Here is a 27,307-nt window from a genome sequence, read left to right as displayed (position 1 = left end):
AAAATATTATATTCTTATAGAACTTATTGAGAGCAGTGTTATTCGTGTAACTCTGTATAAGATTGCATAGGAGGCAACTATAATATTATGATATACTCGTTTTTCCATAATTTCTAATTCAATTTTAAAACCGCCCTGAGCTTTGGCATTTGACGATACCACCCATGATTTATTAATAATACGAATAGCAGCAGCTTATAATATTATTATAATTTTTAGCGATACGCATGTTTTTGTAGTGTATTATAATTTATAATAATATAATAGTATTATATTGATGGACATTATTATAATATACTTACCGGCCGGAAGAACTGTCGGCGATTTTTACCGCCGGCGAACACCGACCGTTGCGTTCAGTCATCGGACGCGCACGATATAATAATATCATAACGCGCGTGCTGCCGATGGTGGTAAATCAACCGACTCGTGCGCCTTCCCTACCGACCACCACTCACTAGTCACTACGTTGTTAAAACATTGTGACGACGACGACGACGCAACGCCGCCGCCGCTACAGCCCGCACTGCGGTAGTGACTGCCGACTGGCGTTCGACTGGTAAGCGGTTACAACGAAAATATTTCGAATAATGCGCGATAACGGCTCGTATGTAATAATATTTTGCCTAGATAGGTGGTATATTATTTTTATAACTATTTCAACTTACTACGACTGTGTGTTCCGTGTTAAGAATATTGTCTTGTCACAGTATATTATTATAATAATCCTTTCATATTTTAAACGTGTTATCAGTACCTAGGTACCTGGTATAATATTTATAGCCATGCATCGACCACTGTAAGTCTATAACCTCACGACCATAAGTTGAATATTATCTTTTAAGGCTGGTTTCAAGGTACCGAAGCGTTCGCGTGTATAGGTACGAATGCATTTTATGATCTAGTCTTTTCACTACGATCGGTCCACCCAAAACGTTTCACTTGGGTTTTACTATAGTCTATAGGTTACTGTGGTTGACATATTTTATTATCTCCTTATCAGACATCAGTAGATACTCTAAATCATCGGTATGACGTGAACACAAAAAATATTGAACTAAATTCAACAACACGATAACGTGTGGTTAATTGTGTGGTATTTGTGGTAAGAATGTATATGAAATACTCTGATATACCAAAAGTTGACCATGTATATACCATGGTACCAACCACAACACAAGATTGTTATGCACGTAGATACACCCGAATGTGTATAGTGGTCATTGAAAATCCACCTTCACAGTAACACTGGATTACATAGTACCTATAAGTATATAAAAAAGATAAGCATAGTGTTAAGCCTAGTAAGATATGATTTTAACACGATGTGTTTAAATTATAGACTACTGAACTTTCAAATTGAGTAAGATTTTTAAGCTAGATTATTTCACCATAGTCATTTAAATAAGTTGCGTCAATGACCGATCCCCATTATTATATTTAAAAGTCAGGATTGCCACCTCACTTATCGACATAAGTGGGTAGCTGAGCACGAGTCAATGCTTTTTTAACATTATATTTAGGTATTTAATATTTTACTTTATTCAAAATTTTCAAACATTAGTCGACTGAACTTAGCCACTTAGGTATATCGTACGTATATCAATTTAAAATTGTTGACATTTTTATATCAGATGTAATTGGGTCACAAGATTAATAGTACCTGCGTATAAAAAATATCACCAATTGTATATAATATATTCCAAAAATGAAAAAGGCTCAACTAATAAATTAACGCTCATCGGTACAATCTACAAAATATAATATCATTAAGGCTAAAAGTGCAACATAATAATATAGGTAAATGGTACATATATCCACGTTTTTGCAGTCAGTATACCTATGACCCACCTAGACTATAGATAATATTGTTTCAAATATTTATCAATATTTAATTATTTATTTATGAACATTTTAAAACTTAAAATTTCTGTAAATTCGTTTTTTTAAACACCAATTTTATTTATATTGTTTGGACACGAATCAGGTCTCATCACTACATCTACATCATATTCAGTATTATGACTGATATCAAAAAAAAAAAAAGTATAATAAACCATTATTGTTTTATAACTCAGAATAGTTCTATCATTTTTACTCAAGCAACTGCGAAAAGAAATTTCATCATACTAAAAAGTTACTTCGATAAATACATAAACTTGCATATATCCACTTACTCAAAATGTCATTAAAAACAGACAACAGTGTCAGTATTTACCGAAGGAAGGAAATTAATTTTGAGATGATTCAATTTATTTTATTTTTAGGGGGAGGAAGGGCGAATCTAATCTATATAATACTGTACCAATGCTAAGTTTATTTCTATGTTCTATCACTTCTTCGCTTGGAGCAACGGAATCACTGTTGTGACGATTAAAAATGCCATGGAAAAAATAATGATTTTATTCGACATTCGAAAGAATGTCAAAAGTAATTTATTTGTTTCGATAGTTGTTTAAGAATACGATTAATAGAAAAATTCCTGATTGAATCGATATTTACGATTGAACATTGTCAATCGAATCATATTTTTCAATTATCAGATTCAATAGCTTTGAGAATAGACCCCCAGATTACATTATATTATATTTTTATTATTATCCTAATTGTTTTATGTCCTTTAATATTATTATTAATTATAAAATTATTTCGGGCGACCAATGTTGCGTTAACTCATATTATTTTTTTAACTATAAAAATAATTAATTTTGACTGATCATTTTAAACCACGGACAGTGACACACTGACACCACTGTCAGCAATCTGCAGCAGTATCGACCTAAGAAATCCGAGTCTATCCGTACACGACGTACTCGCCGCACGAAGACGAGTAGAAGATGAAGAAATTAAGAACTCGATATAATATTGTAAGTAGGTAGTACGTATATTATGTATAAAAATAATATTCGTGGCCAACATAAGTGAACAGTGGCGATTTCTTATAAAATATATGCCTGTTGCAGCAGCATATTTTCTAGTTTAATATGATCAGACTATCAGAGTTAAGGTGACAAAGAACAACTACCCGAGGTAAATTTTAACATTTCTATATTATTCTGGTATAATTTTCGATAATTTTATACTAGGTCCTTACATCAATAACACAGGTAAAAGGGTATATTATTTTCTATAAGCTCCTCCTCTTATTATTATGAATTAAAATAGACTGTATAACTCCGTAAAACTACCTACTGTAGAACTCTACAGTTGTTTATTACCTAATACTTCTTTTAAAAAAAAGACGTTCTCGCTTTTTAATAATTTGGAACTAGTCATTTGAGAATGCTGAGATAAGTTAAGTAGGTAAACTATGGCATCCCCCAAGCGCATCTACTATATTAGATTATTAACTATTGGTGTATTACTAACTAAATGTCCTCGATTGAATAGATAATTAAAAAGGTCATGTCGTTTTTATTTTGTATCTATTAAAGTTTCGGAAGTAAATTAAAGTATATCAGGTACACTATCATTTCAATATGAAAATCAATTTGTGCATGATTATGCAAACGAAAACAATTTTATAGCCATATATAGGTATTGTTGAAAAAGTTAGTAATATTATACTATTAATATTTTACCAAGGGGAAGAGCGATAGAGAATAATAAAAACAGACGTAGCACCGTAGCATTGTCAACAGCGCAGATGATTAACGAATTACGGTATTTACCAACATACATTCAACAAACGCGATTATCAACAACCGTTGTTAGACCGTTTGTAAGGTGAAAAAAACCCGCGTGAAGTGAAAAACAGGTCACAGCAAGATAGGTAAGGTAACATACTACACCTGAATTTACAGAATATCTATAAAGCTATTGTGTTCTTACACAAATTCACATACCTACTCTGGTAACGGTTAAATATTTCACCATATTATATTATAATTTACGGATTTTCTGTGAGAAATATTTTATTTATAATTTATACGCAAAGTACGCAGCAAGTTGAATATAAATTATATATTAATATATTTAGCACATTACTCATGTTATAGAATATAATATAAAACTACATACGAAGTATCCATCCGATTAGGTACTTGATTTTGATGTATATCCAACAATAAGTCAATATGGAAAAAGTGTTGATTGCGGTCCATGACGGTTTATAGTTGCAATACTCATGCGTACTTGTAAACAATAAAAATATTATGTACCAACCAGCCAACAATGCAATCGTGCTCATATCCAATACAAATAAAACTATGTTATTTAATGGTGTATTTTTTATTTGACAATTTGACATTATAGGTATACATATAACTACGTAAATGTACGGCTATACCTATTAAGCCACATATGCTTAAAATAAAATGTAGGTTGTAGGTATAATTTATTTTGCTAATTGCTTTTATAATTAATATTCACATTAAAGTTTTTTAATAAAATTACATTTATTTAAATAGTTTCCTGCAGTTGAAATCAATCTATAGTTTGATCAACCTCTGACCTAAGTGAAATGGATTTTCCATTGCCACTCCTATCGTAATGTTAATATTAAACTACCTATAATATTATGTTTAGAATAAATTATCAATTTTATATATTTTTTACCGTCCTATTAAAAAAAATTATAAAAATTAATGAGCTAGGTTCCATTACAATCGAAGATATATATAATTTTAAGTAGTAGTATGAATTCTTGAAATAAACTAAATGGACATAAATATAGACATAAATACAAAAAATATTTAGGTATATAAAAATACCCCTTCCATTAAATATAAAGTGTAGCCCGACCTTAAACTATGTTTGAACTAAATATTCAATAATAAAATAAATTTTGTAATCATTCAGTGTAGAGTCATAATTAAATATAAAAATTAAATTACCTAGTGTTAATATCTGCTGGTTAATCTAATCAACAAACTAAGACAGTTCTAATATTGATTTCATACGACCAATAATAATACCAATATATTAAGAATCCATAATACCTATAACATGAAAGTTTATACAACAGCTAAAACACTTTTGGACAAAATGAACATGTTGTATTTTTATTATTCATATTTTGAAAGAAGTGATAAATCATTGCATTTTAAAAAAGATTCTCCAAATAACGAGTGGTTGGTAAAAAATATCAATCAGTAAGATACCAAATCTCATCAACATCATACCAATTTGGTGATCAACTTATAACTGATAACAGCTCTATCATCGATTCAAACAATATTTAATATTAAATCTCGATATGGCAATTTTAGATTTTTTTAAATTTAATTAAATTTTTCAAACAACTATATAAGTATATATCATAAAATAATAGAATGTAATTAGTGTAATTTTGTTTTTAATTTCAACAAAAAATCTGATTACTGACGGTTAGAATTGATACTCTAGAAAAAAGAAACATAAAATTAACAATAATTAATATTTTTTATCGATTTTGTAATTTAAATTTAATCTTTTTATAGTGTTTAATTATACACACGCTTTCTCATTTTTAATAACCTTGTAATTATAGACAATAATTATCTAAAATAACACATTAAAAATTATTATACATCATTATTGTTTAAACCATATTACTATCTACCTACCTGTTTCATAAGATTTACAATTTAATTCTAAATTTACATAGGAGTTATAATTTTGCCTAATTCAATGCGCCGTTAAAATTTATCAAATACTGAATTATTTTTATTTTTAATTTGATTGATTTGAATACATGACAAATAAAAGATAAAACTTCAAAAATTTAAATAACTCATTTAACCGATATACCTACTACTTTTAAAATTTTTGTATGACTCTATTTTATAATTGAACGAATTATATTGAATATATGTATTTATATCAAGATAATTGTTTAGAGAGATTTGTTAAAAAATAATATTTTGTCACTTTCGAGCGTTTAAAAAATACTAAATTTAACATAAATTTTTAACATATTATGTTTAATTAATATAACATTGAGTTTTGATTACGTTTTCATGAAAAATTAATAACAATTATTGGAATAGTATAAAATAACAATTTAATAACATGAATTTATAATTTTGGGTTGTTATAAAATTAGCCTCTCTCTGTGTATAGGTATACATATATTTATTTTGTAATTATCAGCCATCAAATGTACTTGTCGTTAAACAACTTGTCAATATTGTCAATATAAATTTAAACATTACTATGACACTAATGATGACAGGATTATGATAAATGTATTATGTTAACAATGTAGATTAAACAATTTAATTTATCATTAAAAAATTATAATTATTTTTAGATACTCAATCGCAAAAAATAAATAAGGTTTCAATAAATTAATATTTCCGATTTCCATATTTATTTATATTTGCATGTAGAATTCCCGGTCAAAAAAAGTTTCTTACATAGTAATATGATATAATCAAATTTGAATAAATCATATATCTAATAACATATAGATCACATTAAAATATAAAATATTCTATAACAATCTTAAAAGTAGTTATAATATTCATAAATTATTACAAGAATTATTTTAGATTCTGTCCTGATTATAGTTATTGATTTTTATATAAATTATGAAAAATTGATAACAAATTAAAGCAAACATCTGTTTTTAATAAAATCCATAACAATGTTAAGTCACCGAGCTTTGTTCAAAATGGATTGGTGAATGAAAATATTTTCGGCTTTAAATTAAAAAATAATGTACGTACTACGTAGTTATATAGATAACTGTCTTGCACCAAGTAATTAATTTTAAATAGCAAATAGTAGTAAGTATGATTTACCATTGATATATTTTGTGTCGACAATAGTTTACGTTGTACAATCGCACAAACTGGCACGTAGGTACACCGCATATAAGTAATAATAATTTTTTATGCCATTTCAAAAAAAGTTTTTTGCCATCAAGTTTAAAAATTATAAGGGATAAATTATAATATATTATATGTCTTGTATTTTTGTAATGCTAAATACTAAAATCAAAACGTGAGATTAAGATTCGTATAAAATATAAGTTCTATATATTTTATTATATTTTATTAAATGTAAATATTAAGTTAACACCATAAACCAAAAATGTTATGTTGAATCTCAAAATGTAATTACAAATATAGAGTGAAAAACTTCAACGTTTTATCTTTAATAAGTACCTATTTATACGTAGTATATCAGTTGTATATTAATATGACTCTCGTCTACTCCTTTCAGAAACTGATACAGGCCACAATCGACAACTATACGAATGATGGTATGCTGTATACGAGTAACAAGTAGACTGTATACGATGGCATGTTTATATCATATATATTTTTGATGCTTAATAAATTGGCTTTGATTGAGTCAATAGATGTTTATACGTATACAATTTATAGTTTACTTCCTAGAGAAAGAGATATATAAAAAAGATATAGGTCTAGGATGCGAAGTAATATCTAAAATATAACACATAAATGTTATTTAATATATAATATAAAATATTTTAAGTATATTCATTATTCATATATATATATTATGTATAATATATATGATACCTACATATAATGTAGTATGTATTTTATAGCAGTACCTTGTTATTAAGTTTATTGCCATATGTTGGTTCCTACCTACCATAAATATACTTTAAATTATGGTTTAAACCGCTTAAATACGGCTAATAACATTTCAATCGTAAAATATATTTTTATAATTATATACTTATGTGTATCTACAGCATATATTGGACGTCTACCAGAGTAATCAGAAGATTTAGACGGATAGGATGATATTGTTGATTTATATCTATTAGGAATTTGTATGTACCAAATAATAATTAATTTAATCAAATGTGTTTACTAATAATTTATAATGGTGCTTGATTGCGGACTACTTTAAATCTATTAACTGATATTATAATTACTTGACATTTGGGCTCGCTTTAAATGTTTAAAATAATTACACAGGTTAACATAAAATATATGTCTAGGGGAGATACTAGATAATATACTATCTAATTAGAAATTTAAGAGGTAGGGTTTCTATAGACATTTATAATATATATTATGTCAATCTTCACAGTGTATTTCAATGTGTTTCCCTCAGCAAATAATAATTCAACTAATAGGTATATTGTTTTATTCAAAAAGTTATTTCAAAAAGTTAAATCATATAACTATTAAATTTGAGTTTTCGGTATATTTTATGATATCGTTTAATTTAAATAAAAATTAATAAATTGTTTGTTTTATTTGATTAAGAGAAATCGGGACTAAAAGTTTCTAAATAATCCGAATAATAAAAAATGTACAAGGGACACACAGTGCCATAATACATAAATTTATTATTATAGTATCGTACCTACCTGTATAATATATTATATACCTGCACTATACAACTGCCAGTAATCAATAATATACTGCTATCATAGTATCCTATGAATTGTAATAAATGTAAATTGTAATTGTAATAACTAATCTCTGCTTACTTATAAAAAATATTTGTGTGTAATTTAAATTATTTAAATATTTTAGTGGGTAGGTACTGATATATTTATATCGAGGTATAAGTTATAATACTGTACACAAATGTCAAAAGATATAAGATATTTTCAATCCCTACTCTCTGCAGTTTCATGTAGTTGTTGTCATATTATGTTTTCACATATTTAGATACCTACACGTACCTTAGTATTTATACAGCACTACAGCAGGACGTTACAAACCTATGATATGCATGCTAAAAGAGACACATCGTCCACCAGTGGCACCAAAGTCTAAAATTTAAAATTTTACACATTAAACACCTCCACATGCAATTCTGACACCCACCTATTTCTTATAATTACCTTACTAGTTACTATACACCAAGTATATTTTTTATTTAATATTATCGTTTACAATTAACTTACTGTAATACCTATCTAATACAATTAATTATCATAGTATATTTAGAATAACAAAGGTAACCCTCCCTACATACTAAAATCACCTATGACAATAATTGTCATAGGTAAATATATATTTTGGTGCCTCTACATCGTACAAATATATATTAACAATTAAATTTACCGATTTTTAAGTCATTTTATTTCGTTGTTCAATCAAACAAAAAAAAGTGAAAAATGTTCTCCATCATTTCTAAATATTAAAATTCAACATTATAAAATGTTTAAAGTTTAGGACTCATATAATAAACTTCTTAAACTTTAGTTTAGAACTCACTTCTTGATACAATATTTTATACTTTTAGTACGCATTCCAAATACACTTAATATTGGTAGTATTTATATATATATATATTCCATAAACAATTCGACCAAACCAAACAGAGGAAAGAATACATTGATATAAGAATGAAGTTAATGTAGTTAGTGATACTTTAACTTTTAAAACCAACAAAATACATAACAAACCCGATATTAAAAATATTGTTAACGCCTACACTACTACAATATTAACAAAATATTATTACTAGCAAATTCATTTTTTTAAAGATTTTATTACAAAATATTAGCACATAACTAGTAAAAAGTTCCCAATCTCTAAATTATATCATGAACAATTTGGACGTGCCTATACATCGGATACATCCATTTTTTTTGTTTTTAGTGTTCCATTATCAGATGAAACTTAGTGGTAAACGCCAAACGGTAATTATAATAACAATAACAATAACAATATTTCACACCTATTCAGATTTTTATTATATTATTTAATCGAAATTAATAACGATGAATAATAAATTATTGATAAGATCATTACTACCTACACAAAGAAAGCTATTATTGGTAAGTTTATATTATTATCAGACTGAAATATTATAATTTTGAATGTCCAACAGAACGTACTGACGTCAACCTGATTTTGTTATAGGAGAAATCTACGTTTGATGTTGCTGCAGCACCGAATGCCGATAGTAAATACACCGCCACACCTTCGCCGATAAATCTTTACAAAATAATATTACGATGATCGCAATTGGGCACTAGCATTGATCGTATCGTCAAATACGATTATTGTATTACAAATTACAATATAATGTTTATACCTGACCTACTGTAGCTACTTAGTGAAATTGTTTTTTCTAACTATGAAACGGTTTTTATTATTTTATTTTATTTTTTGTTCATTGCATTTCATGAAATGTGAGTACAAAATCATTAAATGGACATCATATCATGTAATTATTATCACATCATGTAAGTAGCTATCTTATATCGTACATTGTAAATGTTATTTTGCAAAATATAAACCGAAAAGTTAAATTTACAAAGCTCTAATAAATGAATTAAAATTTGTTTGATGAACATTGTGTAAAAAAAAAAACATTTTAATTTCATGAAATGTGAAACTGCCAATGGATTTGTCAAATGAACAATTTTAAAACGTAACACCTACTAGTAACAACAAGTAAGAAGGGTATCATATTAATATTAATATATATTATACGTACAAAATAATTAATCTAAAACCACCAGTTAACAGATTAACAGAATTAATCAATTCGGATAGATACTTGGTTACTGCTCAACTAGTGTAGTATTGCAATGTTTTGCATCGAATACATGATATTATAACACATTAACAGTTAACACTGAATACATATTATTATAATACATGTACGAATATTTAATAATAAATAATATTCAACGATAATCGAACTATGCATATTATATCGCCTGGTTAGAAGACAACCGTACAACGCCGAAAACACCACAGTTTGTTATGTTGATAATGGTCAAAAATATATTATAGACACGACGATGATTGCCACGTGTGTTGTTAGAAAAATCACGCTTACGTGGTACACCGCCAGCAATATAACCTATTATTGCGATAAGTAGGTATAATATATCGCAATCAATAATGTCGATCGGAAATATTACTTTTCGTGTATTATTTCGTGTACCTACAAACGATTCACTGACAACCAACAGATAAACGAATTCGTTCCACCAATATGATTTTGAACGTTTTGTTGGCTATCCCGCAGAAAAAGTGTGCATGTTTTAACGTTTTTTTCGCCGAAAATCGTGTGCTTAATCGCATATTTTTTATTATGCTCGCGGACGAATTATGATGTATATAAGAGGCGGTCGCTATAGTATGTAGCCAAATAGGATACACTATAGTTAAACACAATATTTTTAAAGCATATAGGTTAACGCATAAAAAATCACATTTAAAAAAAAAAAAAAATTATTTAATATTAATAATAATAATAATAATAATATGTAGTCCAGTATATTTTTTCTGAAGTGGTGATAAATTAAAATATAACTAAGATTAATTGACCTAGTCATACGCGATTGTAATTGTATTATCTATTATATTTACATTCGTTTATGTTAATTTATATACCGACGAGTTATAACAAGTTATTATTATCAACAACCCACTTTTCTTATTACAATATATCTGCATACCTACTCGTTTTAACTAATATAAAATGATGCACATTTCATCAATTTTCTAGCTTCGAATAAAATCGCTCCAATAACCTAACCGTGGTAATAAGTATATATATATATATATAACATTAAAATATAATAATAACAGGAACTCAGTAGCGGCTCCGGTGTTCATATATGTATAATATTATGTATGTTAATTCGTCGCGCGCGGTCGTCCGACCCAAGCACGATCCACAATGATTATTATTATTATTATTATAACAGATTGAATTAATATATAATAATATTATACAATGTATACGTGGATACTACGTACATTATTATAATAACGTTTTAATATCAATTTGTGCAGAGAGTAACAGCCGGCGACGAACACGGTCATGGCGACTATACGATGATTAAACAATGATAAATTAATTGATGCGAATTGATTGGCTATTGGACGCGGCGGACTTTTTATTATCGGAACGAACGCGGCGCCGCCGGCGTTTTCTGCGTGTGTGTTAAGTTTGAGTATAAATGTATAACTTACCAACATACACACATCACAATAATAATATATAGTCAAACGAGTAATAATATTAATAAAAATATTATGTAGAATACTCTTACGTGTGTGTTCGAGTTGTTATAATTATTACCTGCACGACGTGCATTAAATAACATATATTATTATAATGTATAGGTAACCTAACCTCTAGGTATCTAAAATAATATTATTATTATTTATTATTTTATGCATTTTCGTTTTATAGTTTTGTGGTATAGATTTCGTGTGCGTGTGTGTACCTATAAGTTTGCGTAGAACAATATTTGGTATAATATACAATTATCTACACCCATACAAGGTGATCCATTTAAGGCGTCTATATAACACTCGATTTTAACTTTTTTGAAAACAAATTTTTTTTTACATAATGTTACACATATAACAATATTTTTATCGTTCAAATTTTTTAGTCATTCTACTTTTTTTTAATTGCAATATATAGGTTAGGTTAAACTTTTAACTTCATATTGTTCCAAAGCAAAATATTTTTTTAGAATGTTTCGGGTAATAAAAATCGTATTTTGAACTGGAAATAGTTATAATTTATCACCGTTAAAGTTTAGGAAAGCGAAGTAGGTGGCGTAAGGGTACTCCACAAAATGTTGGTCCATATTATTATTATAATTTCATTCATCAAAACTTAAAACACTCGCAAGCTTAAAGTTATAAGTTTATAACTAATTAACTGCTCGTAGACACTTCAATTAATCACCTTGTTTGATGCAGTTACACCGTTTTCGTCTTCGCACCACGAAATATATTATGCTAACGACTGCCGGAATGTACGAAACCGGTTTTGTATTCCTATTATACCATATTATAATAATATTAATATTCGATGATATATATACCCGGTCAGTGGTTTTTCGTTTACGATTAATATGATGAGATCTACGCGGCGCTTCGGTTTCGAGAGATCGTCTAGGCTTGTTATAGGTATACCTATTATTATTGTTACTATATAGCTGCTATGTGTAAGTTGCAAGCCTCGACGGCATATTAATAATAATAATATGATGCATAGGTATATTATGCCTTATACTATACTATTATTATAATACATCAACAGACAAAAATAATGCATCTTGTCTGACCCTTGTGCGTCATAAGTCATAACATTACAGTTGTTACGTTAGTACATTACTACAATATTATATTGCAACGAACTACGAACTACGAATTGCGAGACGAAATGTATATTTTTATATATGTGATTAATCATAATAATAAATAATCATACATATTATTACAGGTGTACGCGTTTACGCGATTACGCGATTATTATTTCCGCGAGGCGGTTCGGGTTCAACGACGGCTGCACCGAAGGAAAAAAACAATAAAAATTCATCGATTTTACGATCGGGGAAAAAATAATATTAAGTGCCTATATAATGTGCGTTTGTATATTATATATATATACGTTAAAATATCTTATACGATGTATAATATTATACTGGATATACATTCTACAGAGTGATAACAAGCATTGCTCACTCCCATTATTTAAAGAATATAAATTTATTCAAAATAGGATTAGTATGTTTTAGTATAGGTATAGTGTAGTTCTTTAACATTATGAACTTCATATTTTTTTAGTGAGACTCACCTTTTTCTAAAATGATTATATATGTACCTATCTGGCTATCTATATAATCCGAATATTCTAATAATAACATTACTATACAGGTATCGTGTATATTTTTCTAATGGACTGTGGTAAGTACCTATATAATGTGCCTAATAATATTTAAATATATACCTTTATATTTATTTATATGTAGCCATAATATTATGTACTGTGTATGTATATTACGTATATTACGTACAATATGTTATTATTATTATTATTTAGCACCGACATAAATAATGTGCAATAACTCGCGGTTATGCAAACCCTAGAGTGTTTTTTCGTCGTAATTACGTTGTGTGTACCGCATTTTCATGTACCTATTTGTTTTCTACATTATACGCGGTCAGTTTAGGGTTGAGTGTGTGGTGAGGGGGTGGTTTATGACGGAGGAGTGCCAAGGAGGTCCGATAGATTTACGTAGTTCGGGAAACTCGCGTATAATATTATACGACCACCGCCGCCACTGATCCGCAATACTAATGATATACATAATATTTTAAACGTCTTTGTGGTCATAGTGCCGTCGGCCGTCGTTCGTCTGTGTATAGGTACACAAAAATGTAAAATCACATCTTATTATAATATTATTATTTTCGTATGTCGTTTTCTTGACAAAGCATCGCGTTTACATTGTGCGTACCGCAATAATACGAGTATTATTTATGAATAAAATCGAAGATTGATATATAATTTTTGGGAGGGGCTATAGAGCTATATTTTCATCGCTAACTTTATTATTCAAATTAATAGAATAAGACTCCTACCAGAAATATTCTAATTGAGATGTGGATGATTGATTATATTCCCACCTATTTAATGCACTTAATGTGCAAAATTAAAAAAAATTCACATAGCATATTCATTGCTCACCAGTCACCACCATTTTCCATTAGTAAATCGATTTATTCAAACATGTGTAAATACTGAAAAAATCTGATTTTGAATGAATGCATTATTGAAGAGAGAAGTTAAAGGGTCTGATCATGCTCTGCGAACCTCACTATATAGGTCATCTTTGATCATTAACTAATATATTTTATGACAGATATTATAAATATACTCGTATATATAAACCTATTACAAATGCCCATTTTTGTAATAATAGTACCCACTACCTAGCGTATGCATTTCTAAACAAGTATAATATTATGCCATTGAGTAATACTTGGAATAAATAAAATGGGTTTATTAATCTTATATTATGGTTTATTCTACTCCTACTTTTATTAATAACATATTTAGATGTTGAACAGATAATTTTTCAGGTTCTACAACTATTTTCAATAACTTGCAAAATGTGCTTATTATTATTTAATTGTAGATAATATATATGTATGATTTATAAATTATTATAGATTTTTTACTTTTTATAAATTAGCTTATGTGTAGATAGTATCACGTTGAGTTTATTATTCAGCACTGAAAAAATGGAGTAGATACTGTGATTTTCGTGTGGTACAAGATACATTGAGTCTATTCACGACGAATTTTCAAATTATGTTATATGGATTTTTTTTTGTTTTATTTGAAAATAGCCACAACAATAAAGATTATTGGCTTTCAAAGAAAAGGTTTACTTGTTTTCTTTTTTAGTACAGCAATATACATATAAGGTTGTATAATATGGTTTATTATATAATGTATATGAACCTATATACACATACACTAAATAGATACAGATACCTATTAGTCTGTTGTAACAATTTATAGTTGTAAAGAGTGTAACTGTGTCATTTATAAAATAATAAAACTTATTTAAGGAATACATCTTGTCTTTAAATGATACAATAATTATGTATTTATATGTTAAACTTGATTTCCATGATAAGCATATTATACTATAGAGCTAAATATGAATATACAAATTAAATTTTCGGCCAAATTTCCAAATAATTTTAAGATGGTTTACGAATAGCTTATAAGTCGATACGGTAATTTTTCGCAACATCGCCAAGTAACCAATATTCATTCAGGCAAAATGCCAAAACAGATTATTTCGGCACGTGACTAGGCATATCTAGACACGTCCGGTTACGTTTTATAAACACGGAAATCACGGTTTTTATTATACGAAAAACGCCAAATTATTGCAACAACTATATTTATCATACCAACATAATATAGGTGGATTAAAGTGTTACTTTCGTTTCAAATTTTTTCTGTGACAAATAAATGCCTAGGTACATAAAAATCAGTAAATCAGATGTAGGTACTTATAACCCCTGGTATCAGTGACCCGTATAGTCTGGTATAGGCTGTGGGAATATGAAAAAATAATCTGTTCACGCATAGCTACAATTAATTAGCCCTGACATGTAAACACATTATTAATTATTATAATTTATATTTTATAATAACAAGAACCAATGAATGTTGTGTTAACGTTGCAGTTACATTCGGAATATAGATCGTTAATCAAATTTCCACAAATTCACGGAATCGTACTCTGCCGAATAAACTGAAATTAACTATCCTTAAGGTTACAGACATGTTTTTCGGATGTTGATTATGCCATATTTTGGGAAGTGTGTGTTAATGAATTAGTGATAAATCAACTATCCATGTAAATTTAAAAGCTAAAGTACCTATATAACTAGATTTGAAATTTACGATTATGAGCGAAACTTAGATTACTTTTTAAGCTATAGGTAGTGTATATCTAGGCATGTAAGTAGTATTTTAGTACTTAACTTGCAATAAATAAGAATTTCGATTTATTTATGAATTTTATTGAAATTTGAACAATAATACTCTTTTAAAAATATATATTCTTATTATTTGGACAACCAATAAATTCATAGATGTGATATACTCGTATTGTAGTTTTTTAATTTATTTATATATGGATTTAAGAGGAACAGGCATTCAGTTTTTAAATTATATTAATGTTGTGTTCTAATTAGTAATTTATTATATTGTTATTGGAGTTGAAGTCTATTTTAAGAATTTAATAAATAAATGAATATAATTTTTAATGAAATTTGCTGGCTGTATAACTAATATTTGCTTACTTTCCTTACTGTGCTGCTAGAAGGAAGATTAATTACATAAACATATTTCAAACTATAACAAATTATTTCTGTATTTAGTATGTATACATTATGCACATACTAGATCCGGTTAATATTCATGGAGCCCAATATACATATAAATGTCTAATTTAAGTAATAGGAAAACGTATAGCGTAAGGATATAGTATATAAGTAATATAACTATATGCAAATTGCTAGGCTAGTTTCATGGCACGGTAAAAATAACAGTATTGTTAAATTTGCAAAATGATGGAAAAATTAGAAACTCCAATTATTTGACGATAAGATAAAATAAATCAAAAAGCTAACAAATAGCTATTCAGTACCTACTAATGTTAAAACCACATATCTTCCGGATGTATTCCCACGAAGCATTTTATATCTTAAACCATCAATAAATTAGTTGATTTGTTGGCATTTAATATCTATTTTCCTGCGTTCAGCCTACACAATATACATTATTACATTAGGTACCTATTTGCATTGTTCATCGCAGTTTTTTTCATAGCACCTGTTTATCAATAATAGGAGTATAACAATGGAGATAATGATTTGAGAAAAATCGTTGGGTTTTAATATCATTTTAAAACCACAAACGGCAATAAAGATAATCATCAATAATTTTTACAAACATCATTAATAATACCAATACCTAGGTAGGTAGTAAAATAATTTTTATCGTGATCAATGGACCAAAGTCACTATTATTTATTTTATTTGGAATATTTTTGCAGTAGGTATTTACTAGATCGAATTTACAGATATAACTAGGTATATATTATTCAAATACAAACTAATATTTATTTCATTATTTATCTAGATCGAGACAATCTGATCGTAAATAAAATATTAATTTTGTTATAGTATTATAGTAATATATTATAACATTTTAATACGTTACATAGGTATAACAACTATGTATATAAGTTAAACTTATAAATCATAAGAAATAGGTTAACGATTGATATTTTTTAAAATACTTCCTTCTATAAATCGATACCTAATAAATTTAACAAATTATCAACTGAACAAATGATAATTTTAACTGAATCATAAAAAATAATAGTTTAACCCCCGTCAAAATATATTGTAAAATGATTTGTAGGTAAAACCTATAATAAACAATTGATATTTATTTTTCTGGATAATATGCTTAAGTACCTACTGATTATCTTATTGAAACAATGCTTGTAGATATATATATATATAATATATATATTATATTATTATACATTTGGTTTACTAGTATGATTATTGTAGTTTTGCAATTTTCGTAGATTTAACTGCAGCGCATCCAAGACTTGCTATTAAGAAACGTTACATAATTTAATATCTAAATATATATATATATACTGTTAGCCGTTACTGAATTTAAGACAATTTATCTCAAGAAACGAAAGTCACAATGCGCATGCATATCCAATACGTATTTATAAATATTTTATCCACATTACAAGTTGTTAACTGGTGTTTATAACTTTAAATATATTTATTAATTTACAGAGAAATCGTGTTTTGCTTCAAGCTGGAAATTTATTAAACATACAAAAAAAAAAGAACATTAAGAAGAAATATCACAAAGCAATGTTAAGAAGGTAGAATACGTGAGTTGTGACTATAGGTAATACGAGAGAATACAATATATCACCATATCAGATATATATATATATATATATATTTTTGTTTTTTTTACAAGTAATATTAATATACAATCTGTATAATTAATACAATAAGAATATGTGCTAAGAGTATATTCACAGGAAAATAATTTGATAAAAGGAGCCACCCATTAATGACACTTTCTATGGTTACTTAATTATTTACTTAATAATTATTTTTATTAATTAATTTATTTTTATTTAAATTTTTTATTTTTTTATAACCAATCACGACACCACTTGCGCTTTAGACTTCTTGGGGAATTACCTGGAATAGTAGTGGATGACAATTTTTTGATAAGTGGATTCGTTTAGGGGATTGAAGAATCTTTTATAGAAACATTTGGATTCCTCAGTTATTATTTTTAGTTTTACGTCTGAATGAAAGGAAAAATTTGAGACGTAAGGAGGAGCATTTGTCTAATTTCTTTAGAGCAATGTTTTGGAATGCTCATATCAGATATATCAATAAAATATCTATATTCATTAACTACGTAGTGCATTGTATTTATGTTATATATGTACATACTGCAAGATACAAATCTCAACATAAATCAATGCTCATATCAGTAAACTTAAATTTAATTCACATGTTTTTTGAATATATTAATATTAATTGCTGAGTAATGTATAATATACGTATCTCATTACACCAGGGAAAATCTAATGAAAAAAATAAATTAAATAATTCAAAATTCGATAAATAATTAATAATCGGCAACCAGGGAGCTACTCAAAAATAAGTTAATAATTGACCTAGGTAATACCTATATACACGAAACTATATGAGCACATGATATACATTTTATGATGTTAAATAGAAATAATTTATAACATAAGTAATATAGCTAGTAATAATTGGTTCAAGTTGTTTATTAAACACTAATTAATTACTAAACATTAAACAATAAACACGTCTCAAAATTAAATTATTTTTATGTGTTTAAAAGTAAAGAATATGCATATTATATTATATATGTATGTATTATACAACTCTATAATTTGGTTGGCAAGTTTTTTTTGTATCAAGTAGTTAAAAATAAATATCTTAATCATTGCATTGTTTTAATTAAGTGTATTTAAAAAATTTGAATACCATGCATGCTGTGTTAAAAAAGCATTATTTAATTGGTACTTTTCAGGTCTTTAAAATATAAGGTCGAAAAATTTATCTTTATATTTGATTTCAAGCGTTAACAAGAATAATTATTATCTGAGAATTATAACAGAGAATTAATATTATTTTCCAAAAATTATTAAGTGTAGACAAAAATCGAAAAAAAATAATACCTTTTTGAGGAAGTATGAGAATTCTTGATGCGTCCAATTTCTGGTTTATTGACACTGAAAAGGCATACGGGCCACACAGAGAGTTGTCCGGGCATATTAAATTTTCTACACATAAAATAAAGAATTAGTTTGAAAAAGTTTGAAAAAGTTAAGTGGTCTACCTATTCAATTGTGTTATCTACATTTTGAGATTTTTGAACATGAATCACGAAAATATAGTATTTACTATAAGATAGGTTGGACAATGGGCACAGGGGCGGTTTTAGAGGGGGGTGTGGGGGAGGGTGCTACACATCATTTGATTCGTAATAAAATATTTAACATTTATAATATATCAATATAAAAATAATATAAATTATTATGGTTATTTGTATGCACATTAATAGGTACCTACTCTTATTAAATTTATACATAAAATTTATTGGATGCTCTCGCATAAACTTGTATTATTAGACTATTTCTGGACGTTTGGTTTATGATTGTAACAGAAATAGAAAAAATAATTAACATCTATTAAATTATTTTGTGTCTATCATTCCCCACTTTGAATAGTTCCTCCGTAGAACCGAAGTACCGAACACCCGACACACCACACATTTGATAATATGTACGGTAATTTTATTGGGAAATGATGATCTATGATGATTAATAAAAATAGATTCCAACAAATGCTAAAATTCATAATGCATTGGTATTTGGTTCATTCCAAAAAACGGTCTTATCCTTATCTAATATCTACTAACCAGTAACCGCCTCAGAATAATATTATGTTTATAATTGTTTAATAATATTAATAATAATAATGCCTATTATACATAGACATAATAATATTATATTATGTCTATGCTATTATATTGTAGATATTTCAATTTTTAATAACATAATGTTTAAATTTGATTAAATCGTTGTTTTGATGTCGTTGGTAAATTTAAATTATTAAACTGTGATTTTAAATTGTGAAAAAGACTTGACTGACAAAATTGACATAGATTGTGATCTTAAAAATGGTCTTCTGCTAAATAAAGAAGAATTTAAATTTGAAATAACTTAACAATAAAAAAAGATTTTATATTTTTATGTTTATAATAATAAATAATAATGATATTACTCTTATACTTTATATTAAAATTAATATAAAATGGTCAATATGTTTAATTGTCTTTAACCTTTAACTTAATTATAATATCTTAAATTTGTAATATTTAGTTGAATCCTAAATCTATTAAATCTATTTTTAGATTTTAACTCTAAATTTAATTGATTTGCACACAGCTAATGTTTGTAAATTAATCACTCCCCCTCTCCTCTCATACGGTTATACAGTCGGCAATTTTTTGGATGCACCCCCCTAAGTATTTATCTTAAAACCGCCCCTGATGGACATGTTAAATTCTCATTACAACTCAGATATGAAAACATAGTATAGTTCCAATATAAGAACTGGACATATTTTAAAAACAAAATATTTATAAGTCATAGATATGCCTACTTCCAAATTTTTTTCAAACACTGTTTGACCATGGTTTGATTTGTATCTGATATTTTTAATATATTTTTACATTTTTTGCATTTCCCAAATTAGTAAATCATTCCAAACGTATACCTATATTGGATAAAAAAAAAAAATTGAGTTAGTAAATTAAATTATTTGGCTCAGTTCAGAAGTAACATAATGTTTTTTAAATTATTACTAATGTTTTGGGACATCTCTAGAGTCTTTCATATTCATAATTGGGTAGTATATATTATATGCCAATTCAAGGTCTCATTCGCAAGTTAAAGTTATTCGCTGTTATCGTCTATTAATTATACTTGTGCGTTCATATAATTATGCATTTGAAAAAACTTTATAATACATTTTTTTTAAACTATTATAAGTTATAACAATACTGCAGCCAATTAAATAAGAATGGTTGACCACAACATGACAATTAATTTGAAGTTTTTTTTGGGATAATGTAAAACCAACATAACAATAATATTATATAAACATAGATTATCATCTTCATAGAATCTGTGATACAACGTTTACTAGAATTTTAAAATAATTGATGATCGTCACTCGTCGGTAATATAGGTATATAATATATTGAGTACTTAATAGGTACAATTTTAGTTTAATAAATTGATATTAATCAATAATCAGTAGGTAAAATATGGTAACACCCATTAATTTTTTTTTGGTAGGTAGCATGCTACCACAACAAAGTAATGGTTGGTAGATATAATAATAAACTACACAAAGATGAGTACCGAAAAATTACTAACAACAATCTATCATCTATCTATTGAACAATTTTAAAGGAATTTTAGTAACATAGTTACATGGTTATTCTAACAAACCTTAGAATCATTTTTTAAATGTGATAATATTTCAATGGTCTGAAATCAACAAAAATCATATACTACTATCTTTTTCCAAATCAAACAAAACGTAAAAATGTCAAGCATTTGATGTTTGTTTTTTTCGATCTTACCGATGCGTTAGTTTTAGTTGTAAATATAAACTAAAATACATATTTAAATATTTAATACAGTTAGGTACTATTAATACATACATTTTTGTTTCACTTCAACTAACAATACTATTCTATTTTTAACATTTATTTTAAAAAGTAAAGTGAATTAAAATATGTGAAAGAAATTGGGAACTTAAATTACTCGTTAGATACTACTGGAATTCATACAATAAGTCAAATCGTAATAATTAATAAGCTTAAAGTTGAACAAGTAAAATTAAACCATAGTTTTTAAATTACGAATTATATTTTAAATTACACAGAAATTTGTTGTAAAAATCCAATTTTTATGATCCCTAAACAAGTTTAGTGTGAACATATGTAAATATTATGAGTTACAAAAATGTAAGCCCTATAAACCCCATGGTAAACATACACGATTACAAATAAATCCGAGAAAAGTGTTTTCATATATTTCATATTATCGAGCATATTATGTAGTCTTCTTTTTTGATTATTGTAATTTATTTCTAAGGTGCAATTCACCTACCTATCGTCTACAAAATAATAAATTATTTAATAAAATATGTTTATTAAATTATTTCAAATACAGTAGGTACAAATCATTATGCTGTACTAACAATTTGTATCATACAAAACATAATATACCTACGTAACGATGTACAAAAGCATAATAAATTAATTAAACGCGCGATGATCTGAACCTTGGCAATTTTATTTGATATTTTATAATATAATCTAACCACGATAACCGACTCAGTGCATCATGCAATACAAATTACAAAAAAGATCTTGACTTGCTAGAATCAAAATATACGTATACATATGTATATTAACTCTACATTGTACTAATAAAATACACTAAATAAATAAACAATTTTAAAGTGTTTAAATACATACCGATATGATGCTTTTTCTTCCGTCTATTTAAAAATAATATCACGAATGTATTTCAATTTAATATGAAAACAAATATATTTATAAAGCTTATAGGTACAATTTATATTACAGTATTACCTACCTAATCAAATGAAATATTTATGTATATATTTTAATTTTAATTGTTACTGATCTAGATACTTATACTCTATTAAGTATAAATAGCATATTATACCATATATACATTTCTTCATTATACATAGGAGAATATTAAAGTGATTTTTTAACTGTGACTTGTAATAGTTGGTTTAATAATATGGTATTCTTTAATAGTAATTCATAATGAATATATTAAATTTTTTAATTAAAATTGATTTATGTTTGGTTATCCAAACGATGACTTATATCAATTATCATATATCAAATGAAAACTGATAATATTTCTAAATTAGTTTTGAAATAATTACTTGATATGCATGAAATAATAAAATATACCTACGTTGCTTGATTTGTTTTCTCATAAATGTATATATATTTTTTACAAAGTGAAACCAAATTATAATATGCTTAAATCTTTAAAGAAAATTTGTATTTAACTTGCGATAATGTGATACGGGTTATGGGTAAAAAATATTAGTAATTATTATATTACACATAATATGTATTACTACAAAGTACAAGTAAAAAGATACAGTGACAGAAAAAATCGAATAAGTGCTATTTAAATTTTAAACTTTAAAGATATATAAATCTTACCATTTGACAGTTAAGAACGTTCAGATTATATCTATGACATATTATGCGGTTACTTTGACAAATGAACCATATCCTAAAGGAATAACAATTGAAGTAGAGGTGCAAAAAAGACAAACAACATTTAATATTTTAATCTAATTAATAATTTAATATAATATGGTTTCACTTATAGAATTTCGAAATAAATTATTCGTCTATTTTTTTAAATATGTTTGTAGATTTAACGAGATTATCAAACGATTTTGGAGCATAGTTTTTTGAAGGAAAATAAAAATGCAAAATTAAATATTATAAATCTTTTAAAATCCACGAGTGCCGTAATTTCATTAATTTTGTCGTGATATTATACTTGCACATTTATATGGTACGTTTGTCACAATAATATTTTAAGATTGTGAGTGAAATATTAATCATAAAAATAATCAACTATTTATAATCAGGAAGACTATGACAACAATCGATATGGCGTACGTTAAATTAGTATTCCAAGTGCCATATTTTGCTATTAATGCTATATTTTGTAAGGTTATGACAAGGCTAAAGTATTTCAAAAACGACATCGTCATTATGATTTACTTCCATCATCAAAATATAAAATTATAAAATTATTTTACCAATAATATAATTTCTAGTTTCTGAGTATTGGGTACAACAATATATTATAATATACTTGCAGCTAATAGTCTTTTATAGCTATACCGATACATAAAACCCTATTATAAAGAATTGAAATGCAGAAAATCGTATCAATAACGAATATTTTGTACCTACTGAACTATATTTTGTATTACTTAGTATAAAACATTAAAATAACGTATATTCATTAAAAATAATATACGTATTGAAAAGTAAAATAATCATCATGGTAAAATGTAATAGGTTTAACGAGTTGATAAATGGAACCACTATATGTAATAGGTACCTATAATAGCAAAGTAAAGGTATAGTTTTTTATTGCATATTTTCTATGTATAAACAAGTGGTGTTCGTCGTGTGCGTGTTGAGTTGGTTACTGACAAAAAATTCGTTGATCACTAAATGAAACAATGCGTAAATATACGTAATAAGGTAAGCCCAGTTAAAAGATTTCGTTATGAATTCTTGATTTTATTACCTAATAATCTCAATTATTAGACTAGAAACTTACTAGATGGTTACTTATCATAGTAATATTATAGAGTATTAGTGAGTTTGTAAAAATATTGAAAATTGATTTGTTGTAAAAATATAATAACCAGCGATACATATTTATTAAAACTATATATCCAGCTATTCAGTATCCTACATCGAATCCTTTATTAAGGATAATGTATAATTGTACTTATTAATTATTTAAAATCGGTGTTTTCATTTTGATTAGCAAAAATTTGTTGCACCTAAGAACTGTGGGGAAAATACGTAACATAAGATCTTAACAAACAATAAATTCTTACACGTACTCTTTGGATATTATAATAATATTATTTATTGATCCGGTACACGATCTGATAATAATACAATCATTGATCAAAATACATGGTCATAATTAACTCACGATTATTTAATTTATAATCATCTTTACATGATAATATTCTAATTAATAGTAAAATTTATAGAATTACAAGCTGTAAACATCAGTACATGGTGTAAAGTATTGGACGAGAATTAAATTATATAGTTAGTTTAGACCTGTTACTATCTCTAGATATAGATAGCCTACTGTTGGCTAGGAATGTCTTATAAAATAAAATAAATAATAAAAAAAAAAAGTTAAGACCTGTAATAAATGCTTACGAGTTATATATTTTGTTTACATAAAGCGCTTGATAAAACGTATCTATGGATAACGAAATTGTTACAAAATGAGCAACTGTAACCTATACCTATAATATAAATATATAACAATATTAAATACCAAAAAAACATTTTTTAATCGAAAATAAATTATCTTAAAATAATGGAATCTACATTTTACGTTATTTTTAGTTATAATAGTTTAATCATTTATCGAAACATTCGAAACGTTTAAATGGTATTATTTAAGTCGAGAACGTGATTATTTTTATTTTGTTTTTCATATTTTTGTTGCAAAATTAAATTAAATTGATTTGTTACTCGTTTATAACAATAAATACAGTTACAGATTTAAGACACTTTAGTTATGCGATAGGTACGTATTGATCGTAATAATTTTCTCATTCGTTTAATTTAAGTCGACTATGTACAAGATCAATCCGGTGTATCCACACAAATTATATATTCATTGAATAAGTCTATAGTTTTTCTATTAAGTAAAAAACCATCACTTGCATTTACAATATTTTCACGGGTATAAAATACTATAATATCATCGTGATTAAATTTTTGGTTTTTTACAAAACGAGTTTTTCGATAAAACTTTTGTATAACGGGTGTACATGATAGTTACGACAATGTATGTATTTTCTATGTAAAGTATCAACAAAGCTACAATAGGAATAAGACCGAGTATAAAAAGTTACGTACCTACCTACGTCAATAACAGCAAATAAATCGTAAATTTTGATAACTACGACATTCTTCTACTCGTGTATTCACGTTATAAATAAATGCATTCACCCCGAATGATTCAATTTATATACACGTAATTCAACGAATAAAATAATAAATATGCCAAAGTGCACTTGCTGTACATTTTTTCTACGGAAAGCTACTAACTGCAAGTCAGTCTGAACCTATATAATATTATACATTCATGCATATAATGTAGGTACCCTTAAAAGTTATATATTACACTACTCGTAGACTGAATAAATACTGATCGCAAACGAATCAAACGATTACAACGTTCATAACATAAAAATATTATGTAAGCTCAAGATCGTACGACCGGGGCTCCGCTTTGATTTCCTACCGGTTTGAAAAATAAAAAGAATCATAAATTTGCAGTTAACACTGGGTATTATAGGTGTATATTATAATAAACATTTTATAGTATCTACCAATACGTCGGCAAGCGTCGTAAAATTTAATCGGGGCAAGGAAAAATTAAAACACAAAAAAAAAACGCAAAACTCGTTTTCCGACATACACGAACCCCTTCGCCTGCTTACCATCATCGTAATCAATTTCGGTTTTTCATACAGAGATAAAGCTTTTACAGAACCCACTAATTGTTTTTGACCGCGTTAGAAATCAAAATTATTTGTGTTTTCCGCTTACCATATATATGACGTGACGGGGGATGCCTCGAGAACAATAAAGTCGCCACCGCCGGTTTGGTGCCCAAGATCCTCCTGTTAGCACAGTCTATTCCGCTGCAACTCTTCTGATTTTTCTGGTAGATTTATTCTTGTATTAGGCGATCGTCCCCAAGCTCGTCGCGGCTGTCGATCGCCGAGGTATGAGATATAATATTGGTATCTTTGCTAGGTAGGCGGTTTGCTCGCTGTGCAGGTGACGATGACGTCTGGCGGTGATCTTGGTTTGTTGATAATAATAATATGATATATTAAGGTAACTGAGGCAGCGACTCGTTTTTCCTTAAACAACAGTTACCTGTACAAATCGCCTAATACTTGTGCGTGACTTGATATTGTCAACGAATATACGACGCTATTCCAAACGATCTCGTGTAATATTATAATATAATATGAGTACACTCACTATCGCGATCGCGCACATGCACAGACAATCAGTCGCCCGAACGCGTTGCGTACCTGTGGACTACTGCAGCAGCTGCACG

At 27.2% G+C, this 27,307-nt stretch overlaps 1 protein-coding gene across 7 annotated transcripts in view; it reads right to left on the bottom strand.

The window, feature by feature from the left end:
- The window catches only part of Buffy (BCL2 family apoptosis regulator buffy), a 47,441-nt gene extending 20,134 nt beyond the window's left edge, over positions 1-27,307 (bottom strand). Inside the window, exons 1-4 of one of the 7 annotated variants that reach the window (XM_015514291.2) lie at positions 26,785-27,307; positions 22,870-22,892; positions 20,979-21,092; positions 19,490-19,594 (exon numbers count right to left, since the gene is read on the bottom strand). In XM_015514291.2, coding sequence (XP_015369777.1) covers positions 19,490-19,594; positions 20,979-21,010 — 137 coding nt within the window. In that variant the 5' untranslated portion in view covers positions 21,011-21,092; positions 22,870-22,892; positions 26,785-27,307. Of the gene's footprint in view, positions 1-302; positions 461-19,489; positions 19,595-20,978; positions 21,093-22,869; positions 22,893-26,784 lie in introns of those variants that run through there. The other 6 variants (XM_089216540.1, XM_015514292.2, XM_015514296.2 and 3 more) reach the window with 6 other exon arrangements.

Source organism: Diuraphis noxia, unplaced genomic scaffold, assembly GCF_037042655.1.
Source record: "Diuraphis noxia isolate RWA-SAM2 unplaced genomic scaffold, SU_Dnox_SAM2 contig0001, whole genome shotgun sequence".
NCBI classification, from domain to species: Eukaryota; Metazoa; Arthropoda; class Insecta; order Hemiptera; family Aphididae; genus Diuraphis; species Diuraphis noxia.
Note: the sequence above shows the minus strand (reverse complement) of the source record. Positions and strands in the feature narration are given on the sequence as shown.